The sequence below is a fragment of the Vanessa atalanta genome, chromosome 12 (genome assembly GCF_905147765.1).
Source record: "Vanessa atalanta chromosome 12, ilVanAtal1.2, whole genome shotgun sequence".
In the NCBI taxonomy this organism is placed as follows: Eukaryota; Metazoa; Arthropoda; class Insecta; order Lepidoptera; family Nymphalidae; genus Vanessa; species Vanessa atalanta.
In genome coordinates, this window is record NC_061882.1 from 3,461,076 (window position 1) to 3,474,927 (window position 13,852).

At 31.0% G+C, this 13,852-nt stretch overlaps 2 protein-coding genes across 2 annotated transcripts; both read left to right on the plus strand.

Moving 5' to 3' along the window:
* Positions 1-2,632: 2,632 nt before the first annotated feature.
* LOC125067770 (retinol dehydrogenase 11-like) lies at positions 2,633-3,662 on the plus strand. The gene has a single exon (XM_047676524.1). It carries the CDS (start codon positions 2,678-2,680, stop codon positions 3,572-3,574), a length of 897 nt encoding a protein of 298 aa, XP_047532480.1. The 5' UTR covers positions 2,633-2,677; the 3' UTR covers positions 3,575-3,662.
* Positions 3,663-8,398: 4,736 nt separating this feature from the next.
* Positions 8,399-9,306, plus strand: LOC125067909 (retinol dehydrogenase 13-like). Its single transcript, XM_047676805.1, has 2 exons — positions 8,399-9,160; positions 9,211-9,306. The coding sequence occupies exons 1-2, from the start codon at positions 8,399-8,401 to the stop codon at positions 9,304-9,306; spliced, it is 858 nt and encodes a 285-aa protein (XP_047532761.1).
* The last annotated feature ends 4,546 nt before the right edge of the window (positions 9,307-13,852 follow it).

The following is a 13,852-nucleotide window of genomic DNA, read 5'->3' on the forward strand; positions in this document are numbered from 1 at the left end:
TTATTGAAAATATCAACTGTTGTAGACCATTTTCTTTTGATATGTTACATGAAGCATCATATTTTTTATTATTTCCTTCTTATTATATATCCTTATTTAAAATCCTGTCATCGCTGATTTATTTGATGAGTTATAGTTTAAGCTACAACGTGAAACAACAAGAAGAAACCTGTATGTGTCAAAAAAAATTCTAAACCAATCACCAATATGAAGTCTAGCGTTATCTGCATTAGCAGCCTGTACATTTCCCACTGCTGGGCTAAAGGTCTCCTCTCCCTTGAAAAGAAGGTTTGGAGTTTTGGCGTTACCAAACTAAATTATTTATAAGCTTAATATATCTATTTTGGTATGCACCAACCACTCTTCAATTATGGTACCTTTAAAAACACGGAATGAACCCTATTTCTTTTAATACCATTGTTTATGGGCGGAGGTGAACAATTACCTTGAGGTGGTACATTTGCCGGCAGCCTTTTTGTGATAAAAAATATTAATAATAAGATCCATTGTCTTCCATGATGGAGTGTACACTTCATGGTCGACAATTGGAACACAACATTCCGAATCAATGAAGAAGTTCACATAAAACTTCTATACTCCTACAATTTAGATACTGCACTGCGGGAAATCAAAACATGCAGGCATATCGAAAATAATGTTAATCCATATACAAAAATGTTGTAAAATCTAAAAGTGTACGAAGCTCATTAAATCAAAAAAACAAAGAAAAATAATTCTTCTTATTGACCACTATCATTTTTTCTTATAGTCAAATAGGATATCCATTCTAATACCTACCTGATCTAAGTCCTAACTTCAAGCACTGTAACGGATTTATTACAAAAAGAACATAATTAGTGAAATTATTTACATAGTTTAACAGTGTGTTTAAGTTTTTTATTTCAAGAACTTTTTGATGTTGTTCTACCACATTAACTCAATTTTTGAAAGTCCAGAATCGATCTCCACTAAATTATCTTAACAGCGGCATGTAAACTATCTTGATTTCGTGATTCAACAAGAACAAAAGTGTGATAATAAAAATATTTGCCGAAATGAGAAGAAAAAATAATTTCGGTCGTAAAGTACTATCTGATGCGCTACATTAGGGAGTCGTGCAAAAATTATTTATTAGATTTTATGGTTTATATAATTTAGTTTTTATTTTAAGTAATAAAAACTAACTATAAAAACTAATAATGATAGTTTTTATTCGTTTTCCAGATAAACCTATACATTCCAAAATTTAACCTCGTAGTCAAAGTCATATTAATTAATACGACTAATAGAATACAAATTTTAGTAACATTAACATAACAGACCTACCTACCTATAATCAAAACCTAGCCAATCATGACATGATAATCTACCAAAATCCTTTGAATATTATTAAAGGAAATGAAAATTTTAATTAATAAGCACTAGAAGTTAATTTTATTTGGTTGTCACCAATATCTATAAAACTTTTACTTTTTAAAGTAAAAGTTTATCTATTTGAAAGGCTTATATTAACATCAATAGACATTCAACGTTAATTAAAACGTTGACACTAAAATGCCTAAGAGTAATAATAATGTGTTCATTAATGCAAGAAATCAATCACATTTGAATTATATTACTTATCGGTTACAAGGACATCAACATGTACTATGGTAATAAAGGAAAGAAATTATTTGTTTATGAGTTTCGTATTCGTGAAATATTCGACAACGGTAACTTCTTTATAGTTATAATATTAGTTTACCATCAATCAATTCGTTATAAAAAAAAATCTTGAAAGATAAACAAGTATGATGTTATATAGGGTTGCCAGGCGTCCGGATAAAGGCGGACATAGTAAGGCTTTTTGATTGCGTGTCCGGCCAAAATAAACGGCGTTCGGCTTGGCTTTTGTTAGGCTTTTTACATTTTACTTTTTCATTCTCAAACGAGATACATTCGATTTAATTTATATTTCATTAAAATTTAACAATAGTTATAGTAGTAATCAGAAAAACTTTATTTTACATACAAATTTTCTATCGTAGCGATTAAAATTGAGACACAAAATCTTTAATAATGTAGGGTGTCCGGGCTCTATACCCAAGCGTCGGTACAAATTAGCTGGTCTGTCCGGCTGTTAGGTTTGACGACCTGACAACCTTAATATTATATGCTTACAGACATTAAAATAAAAAATCCTGTTTACTAAATTTTGGATAGGAAAAAAAACTTGAAATTATCTTAAATGTTTTAATAAATTCGTGCACGTACAAAATCGGTCGGTGACGGTCGCCATAAGTTCATACGCTGATTTCCTATATTACTAATGTATAAATAATCACTTCATATTAGAATACTCGATAACTAAAAGCGTCATCGAAAAATAAATTAAGCAAATTAAATCGTTGTTACAATTCATTTAATTCACTTTATTTATTTTTAATTTATTTATTTATCCTTGACTGATTGCCTGAGGTGTAATATTTATTTACGAAAATATTAAGCAACTATTAAATTAATCGAGAACAAAGCGAGTAAACAATGGTAACGATTGCAAGATATTTAAATACTTTTATAAATAATAATTACAAATAACATTGCAGTTCACGTTTATGGCTACTACTTCCTGTTAGCAGTAGTCTGACAAATGACAGCGACTTGATAAGGACTTGTTATTGTTTTATTAAATAAAAAAATGTGTGAAACAAGTGCACGTCTGGATGGCAAGGTTGCCATAATAACTGGTGGTAGCACGGGTATTGGATACGAAGCAGCCAAGGCTATAGCTAACAAAGGAGCAAAAGTTATCATTGCCAGCCGAAATGAAACAAAACTAATCAGAGCAAGAGATAGACTAGAGCAAATAACGGGAAACAAAAATATTACATACAAACTCCTGGATCTAGCATCTTTGAATTCAGTTAGAAAATTTGCCAACGATACCTTAAATATAGAAGAACGAGTGGATATACTTATCAACAATGCGGGAGCTGTAGGACTTCCTGACAAATTGACAGCAGACGGACTCAATCTTACGATGCAAGTGAACTATTTTGGTGCCTTTTTACTTACCTTTCTGTTACTACCTATGTTGAAAAACTCAGCACCGAGTAGAATAATTAATAGTTCAGCCGCGTCAATGTACATCGGGCACATTGATTTTGATCACTGGAACGACGTCGGGCTATATACATCAGTGGAGGTTTTAGCGAACTCAAAACTAGCCGTAGCATTATTTACAGCCGAATTGGATCGCAGGCTCAAAGATACTGGTGTCACGGCAAACACTATTGACCCGTTCGTAGTCCGTGATACAGATATTTTGAATAATCTTCCGAGTTTGACGAAAAACATATCGCAATTATTCGTGGACGTGATCGGCCAGCCGAAAGAGGATGTTGGAAAGCAAATCACTTTGCTAGCCGCTGAACCTGAACTAGAAAAAGTTAGTGGGGAACATTACAAATTTTGCCATAAGTGGATAAATCACTGGTTAGTTAGTGATCAACAATTGACTGAGCAGTTGTGGGAAACATCGAAAAATGTTGTAAATTTGACACACGACGAAGATTGGGAAATCAATGACATTTAGTATTTGTACTCTCTTGTTTATATTATCGGCAAAATACGTTAGTTTTAGACATATACCGGTTCGTCCATTTAATTCGCTACATATTCGCATATTGTAGTTTTAAATTTAGTCTTAATAATAATATGTTCGATGTATGTAATAAATTAAATGCACAAAACTTATAGTTTTAATACTAGAGTTATTAAATGAAATATAAGATGTTTGAATTTTTTATATTCTAATAATTATTAGCAATCAAATAACATTGTAGATTCTATCGTGTTATAATTGACAAGAAGAAAAAAATATATATTAACGATGTTTAATTACAGCTAAGATAATATTCAAAGTTTTGAGCAAATCTTTTAAACATAAATTTATGATTAATTAACTAACTGCCCCTCTCGACATCGTTCGAGTAAAATGAGGATTTTATCTTATGATATTTTTTATCATTGATATGTAAAATATATCTATGTATATCTAAAAAAATATGCAACATATATCCTATCTCTGTATTAAAACTATAAAAATAAATGAAAGTAGCATATCCATAGAATTTGTAGTTCTTGAATGAAACCGAAAATAACCAAAACAAACTTATTACATAAGTAATATTACAATAAATATTCATAATTGGACCAACTTTAAATACTGCCTTACAATTTATATATACATCAATAATATTAAGAGCGTAGTTTGTAAGCGTGGGAATTTAATTTAGAACACACACATAGGTACTTTCCAATAATACAGTTGCATTGTGCAGTGTATCGTACGCACCCCCGGACAGAATTAGTTGCTTGTTTTAGGTGCAACGAATAAATTAAATTTTCATTGCGCGATCATAACGTAGGATTTATTAAAATACATTTAATTACGAGTAATGTATTAGCTATAAGATTGTCACTCGCAAACACAATTATAAATTATTTGTTAGCATAGGGTGCGGTCAGAGTGCATTAAGATGCTTAATATACATTATGATTTTTATTGTTTCAACCGCATTTGTCTAACTAAACAATTAATATTTTCTGGATATTTTAAGGTTGGTAGGTATACCGTAATTAGGGCGTAAAGAACATAAATTTTATAAATAAAAATAGGTAAATATTAATCAATATTTCAAATAATTACGTATTTTTATAAAATAATTCAATTCAAATTATTTCATATTACACAAAAATCAGGGGGGTGGGCCGTTGACGGTATCTGGTCATGAAAGGTACTAAGTATATCATCAATACACAATGGAATGTATATCAACCGTTTTTTCTTAGCACTATGCACTATTTTAATAAAGCATTTAAATAATTAGAAATTAACCAGACGAACTAAACCACATGAGTAATGGTATGTGTTGGCGTTTGTTTTAAATTTCGAATTTAGAGAAAAAAATAAGCAGGATAGTGCAAACATTACATTATATTCAGGTATATTCACACTATGTTTATTCTTACAATTTTGTACTTTTAATTCGACATTAGGGGAAAGAGGTTACCCTTCGTACACTTTTTACATTTGATTTTCTTACTATGTGATTAATTATCGCATTTACCTAGTTTATGTACTTAAGTGTAACAAATAAGTTTGTTACAAAAAAGTCCAAAACTATTATAAAAAGTCAAAATTAACAATTGCATCAAACGACACTCGCGCCCCACCCTTATGCGATCCTATCTATGTGTGCGTAGACGTTTCGCGAAATTATAAGACTCGGCTCGAAATAAAAATTGACGTGCTCTCACCTTGGGCTCTGGGGAGGGACTGAAAATTTATTGACAGAAATGTCGAATAATAAGTCAAAACCGTCAAATTATTTTCTCCATACTAAATAGTATGGACGACGAATGCCAAAAACTAAGCAATATTTAAATAAATATTACTATAATATTGTGTGATATAATAGAAATTGAACATGGTGAATTTATTATTTACACTTTTGTGTCCCCATTTAACAAAAAATACATGTATAAACTAGCCGCTAAATAGCTTAAAAATGTTAATAGAAAAGGTCGATTTCAGTATTTGGAGTGATGTTGACGATTAATTTACTAAGTTATTGATATATATTTTATAAATATCATCCGGTGAAACTTGAGATATAGCTATTCACATACTGAATGTATTTTTTTATCCATAATCAATGCTCCAGTTTTAAGATATTTTGAAAATAGTAAGCGCTATTTTAGCGTTCCGCAAGGACTAAGAATGTAAACACCTAAGTTGCTGTTTAGTATAAAGAACTATTTTCATACACAAATATTTAATTTACACAGGCCACTCTAAAAATTGCAAAGGAGATTGCCCATGACAGCCCAAACCCTCACCCAGTGTGGATTCAAATTCATAGTAACTTTAGACATTTAATAATATTATCAATAACTATCGGCAATTATTGTTTTTGAAATTAAAACCTAGGGGCCAATTCTACTAACTTGTAACGGTAATGACACGTTCCAAATTCTATTCCGATCCAACTTTGTAGTCCTTATTTATTATATAATATACCTGGTTATGTTACGTAGAAAACAACATATTATCAACGTTTAATATAAAGTATTATCAGTATTTATTTTTGTCGTCCCTGGATATGGACATCCCTGGTTCAACATTATCTGCTGGCTAAAGTAACGAAAAATAAAGAAAACCATTATTGTATAAGAAAAATCAGTACCTACCAAAAAATGTACATATACATATGAAATGATGTCGACACCATCCCTCGCCATCACATCGCTGAACGCCACAATAATTATTATTGTTGCGCGATTTAATGTTTTATATTATATAGAATTTATATTATTTAAAACAATTTACTAACAAACCGTAAATAGTTCTAACTTCGAGTTTATCCTAACGCAAATAAACCACCAAATCATACATATTGAAGTAAACTACTTTGTTAAGCTTACAAATCCAAATAAAACACAACGCACACTTTTAACAGTCGCGCCAATATCGACCTACTGTTCGAGCCCAAGAAGAACAAATAATGACGGTTAAATTCAGTTTAGCGCGCTTTCTTTTTTTTGTTTCCTAAATATATATATATTAACGCTATGTCGATTAAATAACTACCTGGAGTAATGTACCAATCAAAAAGATACTGTGCTTCCGGAGTTTGCTTTCCGGAATATTACAAACTGACAAAATTCTATTAACTAATACTGGTATCATAATACAGGGTATAAACCAACTATGTGGCAAATTTCATCCAAATCCAATACCAAATATTCCTTAGTTGACTACAGAGATTCAAAGAGAGGTAACGAAAGGCGTGGGCGAGGTGGGCCACAGGCCGTGGCCTCGCGCGTAATAAGTTAAATGAAAAAAGAAGGTCATCCACCTTTTCTATGATCTCAAACAGAAACGTATGTAAATTAATGTATTATTTTTTCTTTTTTTTATTAATTTAAATTGTATTTATGTAAATTTATAATAATACTATCTGTTACCCGCCCGCGGCTCCCTTTAGGTGTAAAATATCAAGAAACGCTTAAATACGTAGTAGCCAAAAATTAAAACTTCAGGCATCTAACTTTAAAAATAACGGACTTCCATAAAAATTTTCATCTTTTATTTCACCCCCTCAGAGGTAGAATATCAAGAAACACTTATATACGTATCTACTCATTATTAACCAGCAGCCCATAAATAAAGTTTCATGCTTCTTACCTAAAAAGTGACGAACTTCCAGACTAATCTTTTATTTTATTTTATTGAAATGACTGCAATGAACAAAAACTCTTCCGGCAATTACGCTAGAATTATTTTTGCATTAAGCTTATGGTATATGAATACTTAAATTATACCATTATTATAATAATAAACAGCAAGTAAGTGGTATACGCGCCACGGATACACAAGGTAGAAGAGAGCGGCGGCGGAACGGGCATGCATTAAGAGGCGTCAAGCCGTTTCCCGTCACGGCATACGAGTTGTGTAAAATCTAAATTATAAGGCCTCAAAAGATGTTTACACGTTATTATTATGAAAAATAATTATACCGTGCAAAGATTAGAAATTAATATATTTGCATTTTTCCATTTCTAGATAAATATGACTAATAACAGTTATTAAATCGTTTTAGAATTTAAAAATGTCGTAATTTATATACCAAAAACAATTTGAAAAATTTACTAACTAACTTAAAATATTATCTTTTTATAAAATATATTCTGAAGAATAGTTAGGATGATGCCTCTATGATCTTTAGTGGTTTAATGGATTACCATATGTTTGATATATATACTTACTACATTTTTATTTACCAATGTAAAAAATAAATTCGTTAGTTAACATATTTATATTTTAGACAAAGATAGGGCAAAAAATCTTGCGGCAGTTTACAGACATATGTCATCTTGGTTTGGTTGTTACTATTTTGTTTCTTAACCGATTATGTAGATTGTTTCTACATTAGATTCAATATAGGATCAAGGTATATCAATTTCATTATTAATGAAAATTGTTAAGTTTTTATTCGAAACAATTTGATTATTTTAAGCGACTTACAGTATATTTCATAAATCAGTTACATCCTTTTTTAAAAAAAAATATTAATTATATTTAGAAAAATTACATTATAACAAAAGTATGCATAGTAAACTATCTGAAGCCAAGCTATGTTCATTCCAGTTCGATCTAAGCTTATTTTATTAATCAAATTTACACAGATGCTTTGCTATCTCTTAATATTTTAGTCGTTCATTGAAAAATAAACATTAAAGTGATTACGTAAACCTTCTTAGCTAATTTACTTCTAACCTTGGGGCTTTTTCTAACTCAGTGCTCAGTTTTAAAGAAACTATCAGTCAGTCCGGTCTCATATCATTTGAAAAAATGCGTATATTGGATGATTTTACTAATTGTGAGAATGGTGTGCGACTCGATGGTAAAGTGGCTATCGTCACTGGAGCTACGTCGGGAACCGGTCTAGAAACAGCTAAGAATTTAGCGAAAAGAGGAGCTAAAGTCATAATCGCTAGTCGCAGTCCAGCAAAGCTATCAGATGCTCGAAAAAATATCATCAAAAGTTCTGGAAACGGCAATGTTGTTGCTCGAACAATGGACTTCGAGTCTCTCAAATCAGTGCGTAATTTTGCTCAGGAAATGTATTTATCCGAGCCCAGATTGGATATTTTAATCAACAACATTGGTGCTATCGCCTTAGAAGATCGATTGACAAGTGATAACTTACATTTGATGATGCAAGTAAACTATTTTGGAGCATTTTTACTAACTTTTCTCTTGTACCCATTGATGAAATCTTCAGCGCCGAGTAGAATAGTGAATGTCTCTTCGATGGCTCTTCTTTTAGGACACATAGACTTCGAACATATGAATGACGTTGGAAAATCAACTTTTGAGTATTACGCTAATGCAAAATTAGCTGAAATTTTATTTACAGTGGAAATGCATAACAGAATCGAAGGTAACGGGGTTAATATATACAGTATGGATCCAGGTTTAGGTAAATCAGAGTTTTTTCGGAACTCTAATGTAACATTTTGGAAGACTGTGCTAAACACTGGACTCCTTATAGTCGGTAGACCACTTGACAGAGTAGCGACGATGCCTGTATTTTTGGCAGTTGATCCACGGGTTAAAAAGGCTAGCGGGAAACACTTTCATGATTGTGCGGAATTTTACAGTTCTTTTCTAACAACAAAGTGTTGACAAAACGACTGTGGGAAGAATCTAAGAGATTGGTTCGAATAACACCAGAAGAAGACTGGGAGCGATTTTAATAACAGATAGTATAAAATTCTAACTTGTCTTATCTATCGAGGTATAGCGGTAGCTTTTTTCAGTTTTATTTTAAATATTAACTCTAAGTTTTATTTATGTTACTTCAATAATGATATAAAGTTTGACATTATCGGTCAAGGTAAACAAAATACGGTTCGACCATGAATATAATTTAAGTAATAAAACTTAATTTGTAATAGAATTATACACCTACAGCATTTCTCTATACAAGACAAAAATAGTCTTGTAAAGGGTGGTCTTGTAAAATGTTATATATTATAAAATACAAAGATAAAATTAATAAAATATGATCTGCCGATATTTTCATTTACTTTGCATTGTTAAATATACCTAAGTGTAAATACATAAACACAACCAAAAATTTAGAAAGGAGGTAGCATTGATAATGACTTGAAAAATGATATTACATTACTTCATCAAGGTCTATGTAATTATATCGTACTACGTACTACGAGTAGTTTTTTCACGCAAATCTTTGTTGAGTCATCCACTTACATCGTTAATCTTATAAATATATATACCTATATTTTTTGTAAATTTTATAAATAAACTTGCTTCTAACGGACTAGCTGTTAAGCGTAAGTAAAATATTAAAGATCTGTTTTGTAAATGTTATGTATACTAATATTATACAAGCGAAAGTAACTTTGTCTATCTGTCAGTCTGTCTGTTGCTCTTTTCCAGTCAAACCATTAAATGAATCCAACCGAACCCCGCTTTGTTTTGGACTATTTCTACGCATTACGATTAAACTAAGCTTTTTGCGTCATGAAAAAACCGGCCAATGCGAGTCGGACTCGCTCACAAAGGGTTCCGTACCATTGACTAGATAAATAACATTTATTGAAAACGAGCAATAGGCAAAAAATGGCTTATTTTGTTATCCATAACAAAATAAGCCATTTTTGTAGCCCTTAAATATTTATTTTATTTTAATTTTGGTACAACTGAGTATTTTGTGAATATTTCAGGCACTAGGCACTTGCCTACTGTTGTAATTATTGATATCGAGCAAATAAGGGCAAAAAAAAACCGCTTTTGTTGTATACCACTTAAAATATTTATTTTATTTTGTGTTTAGTATTTATTGTTATAGTGCAACACAAATACATAATTTGTTAAAATTTCATCAAAAATTTCATATCGCATTCCTTGAGATACAGCCTGGTGACAGACAGACGGACAGACAGCAAAGTCTTAGTAATAGGGTCCCGTTTTTACCCTTTAGGTACGGAACCGAAAAAAGATATGTACGGGACAAAGGAACACGTAATACCTTAATAATATATGATTTGCTTTGTATGTGCATTTCACGTTTAATTTGTATGGGCACATCTTCTTTGACCCACTTCCTATTTTACTACGGATCTATAATTTTACAAATACGTAAAATTATAGATTACAAATTAGTTCAATTATCTTATAATACAATTGAGTTACTTTTTTATTCAATTATACAAGACAATCAGTCATAAAACTGGCTTCATAAGATGACTAAGTTATACACTTTTTGTATCCAATTATACGATCTGGCAGACATGCACGCACTCGTAAGTTATTTTATAGTCACTGATGGTAAGTGCTCACCACTGAAGTAGTGAATTTTTTTAACCTTACAATGATAGTACGCCACCAAACTTCGGGGCTAAGATTTTACGTCCCTGGTTCCCGTAGCTCATTTACTCATCAAACTGGAACACAACAGTACTAACCACTAAGTAAAGAGAATAGATCTATATCTATAGACGAATAGGATGTTTATAAATATTAATATACATAATTTATGTGAACAGCCAATAAGCTAAGTTGTCACTGTTAAGTGACTTATTGTTGTTATAGTCGCCAAAAGTGATAACACCATACTTGGATACATATCATATTTATATAGGTATATATGTACAAATAATTTATATATATAATTATAAAAAAGGAACAATCCCACCGTATGAATTAATTAAGTGAGTAATGTATTCAAATCACACTATAATATATCAATTTACATATTTTCCCTATATATTATATATTTCAAGAACCAGCATCCGGATACAGTGATGCTAGGTGTTCAAATGCCTTTGTATTGTGAATTTAAAACCCCAATTATGTGATACCATTTTATCCTATAAAAATAAATTTATTTGTTAGATATCAATACATTTTTGGTACGACACAAAAATGAATGAAATGTTTTAAATTTTTTATTTTTATTTTGTGTGAGTATTCTACTTTATTTTAGTTTTATCAATAATAACATAACCCCTAATAAAGATGTACACAAAAATGTACAAAAACACTTCACTCTAAATATCTATTAAACTTATTATTAATTTATATTATTTACAAACTCCTAATTTCACGCAGATCAAGAATAGTGTCCTTATATTATTTGTAGAAGGTTCATTTATTAAAATAAACCATCCAGGATAACCAGGATTTAAAATTTTATGTGTTAAGTTTTATATGGTCGTAGATCTATTTATTCCAATAAGATATATCTGCTTATTCCAATAAGCTTCAAGCGTTCTCATCAAAAGTAGAGGAGGCCTTGGCGACAAGTAGGTCATTTACGTGCTCTTACTTACTTTATCAGAATATCAGAATCCGAACATATATGTTCAAAATTGTCTTAGATTTTCGCGATTATTACACATTGAAATAAAACTAGTTTTTAACGGATTTAATCGCGTATATTAATGTTAAAATAATTAGTATATAATAGTAATAAAAAAAAAACAATTTTGAACATTGAAATAAAAAAGTTTTATTTCAATGTTCAAAATTGTTTTTTTTTGTGTAATAGATAATAATGATGTTTTTGCGTGAATTTAAATCAATAATTTAATATATATAAAAAGTTCAACGGGTGCATTAAGATTTAGTGACATTTTACTGAAGTAAATAAATGTCGGAATTTGAGTGATTACATACTATTTACAAAAATATATACTAAATACACTTTCCCGCTCTTCTTAACCTCCCAATAATTAGGAATAATATGAATCGAATACTTTAATCGTAAGCAAACGAACAACGGCAAATGTGTGTGTGTGTCAAATGTCATAATTTCTCAGTTAATTAATTACGAGTCTTAAATGCAATTCAATAGAAAGGTCATAAGAATATGGTCCTCTCTGTTTGTTTGTAATGCGCAAATCATTATGTCAGTCACACTCATCTCGCTTCCGTGTGAATTACGCAAATATCGTTTGGTACAAGCTATAAAATATTGAGACATTGTAATTCGTAGCATATTTCGTTTAAAAACTTTCAAATACATCGCATATGCTATTCAAGGAGCGGTGATTATCCAACCTCATCGTGTTGCTATTATATGTTGCCAGATGTAATATTCACGTTATGCCTGCCATACCCTGTTCATTATTTCCTTTAACACTGAGAATAATTAACAGGTTTTTTAAATCATTTGTCGTTGTTTATTTAGTCGTCGGATGAAAATGGGAATGACGTAAGTACTACAAACGAACCTCTTTTAAAATTTATTATGGGAACTTTGAATACAGAACAAAATTTCAGTAACGATTACAGCGCCATCATGTCCTCCAGACAAAACGTATTTTTCGTTTCATAACGCGTATACACAGGTTCCTCAATACCTACTAATTATCCAATGGAACGCGTAAATCGGTCACAACCAAAACTTCGAAATACCACGAATAATAACTTTTTATCGATCCTACCCGGGGCTACCCAAAACCTCCGACGCCTTATAAACTAGCCAATACCAAACAGAAATTCAAAGAATTATAATGCCTTCAAATCAAGAAGTATATAGAATTAAGAAGATGGTTGTTACATTCGCTTACGCTTATAACTCGGCGTCATACATCGAGAACGCTAAAAGGATTCTGCGGTGAAACTGGAAAGTTGTTTTCCACTGCCCACTATGCATCGTGCATCACAAATATTCTAATACGCGTAATATAGTTTTATTTGTAAAACAAACGTGTCATCACCGCTGTCACAAGAAATTAGCGTTTTAAAATAACACATACATAGATATATATATATTTTATCTATATTTGCAACACGTCTTACAAAACTGTAATAAGGCTGTATTCTCAATATGAAAGATATTTATATAATGTTCATTTTATGATGTGTGTTGATATGTCAGAAACTAAACTGCTTTATAGATGTTCAGTGGTTAGTTTGTATGGCTGCCGACCATTCGGTCTCGAATGTAAATTTTGAGTTGGGTGAAGTAATTCTCCCAACAATTGATTTTGTAAGGTACAAGGTATAGGCGATATGCGAATGCAAATAGTCAAGTAGTAATTTAAGTCTTTTGACTCGTCTTTTAACTGAGACAATCTCAGTGTTTGCGCGCAACTTGTAATATATTCTGCGCAATTGAATTGGCTCCATTTATAATGGAACATAGACAATTTAGGTTGGTCGGGTTTTTCACTTGCTAGTTCTCCCCTGCCTTTATTTTTATATTGCATAGCTTACTACTTTTCAGTGATAGAGCACGATAGAAAAAATATTGCAGCCATTTTGAGGTGT

What these genes read in the sequence shown, in the direction of transcription:
- LOC125067770 (XM_047676524.1), top strand. Translation starts at nt 2,678, where the DNA reads ATGTGTGAAACAAGTGCACGTCTGGATGGCAAGGTTGCCATAATAACT.
- LOC125067909 (XM_047676805.1), top strand. Translation starts at nt 8,399, where the DNA reads ATGCGTATATTGGATGATTTTACTAATTGTGAGAATGGTGTGCGACTC. An exon ending in TTTTGGCAGTTGATCCACGG is followed by an intron (nt 9,161 to 9,210) that starts GTTAAAAAGGCT and finishes GGAATTTTACAG; the next exon opens with TTCTTTTCTAACAACAAAGT.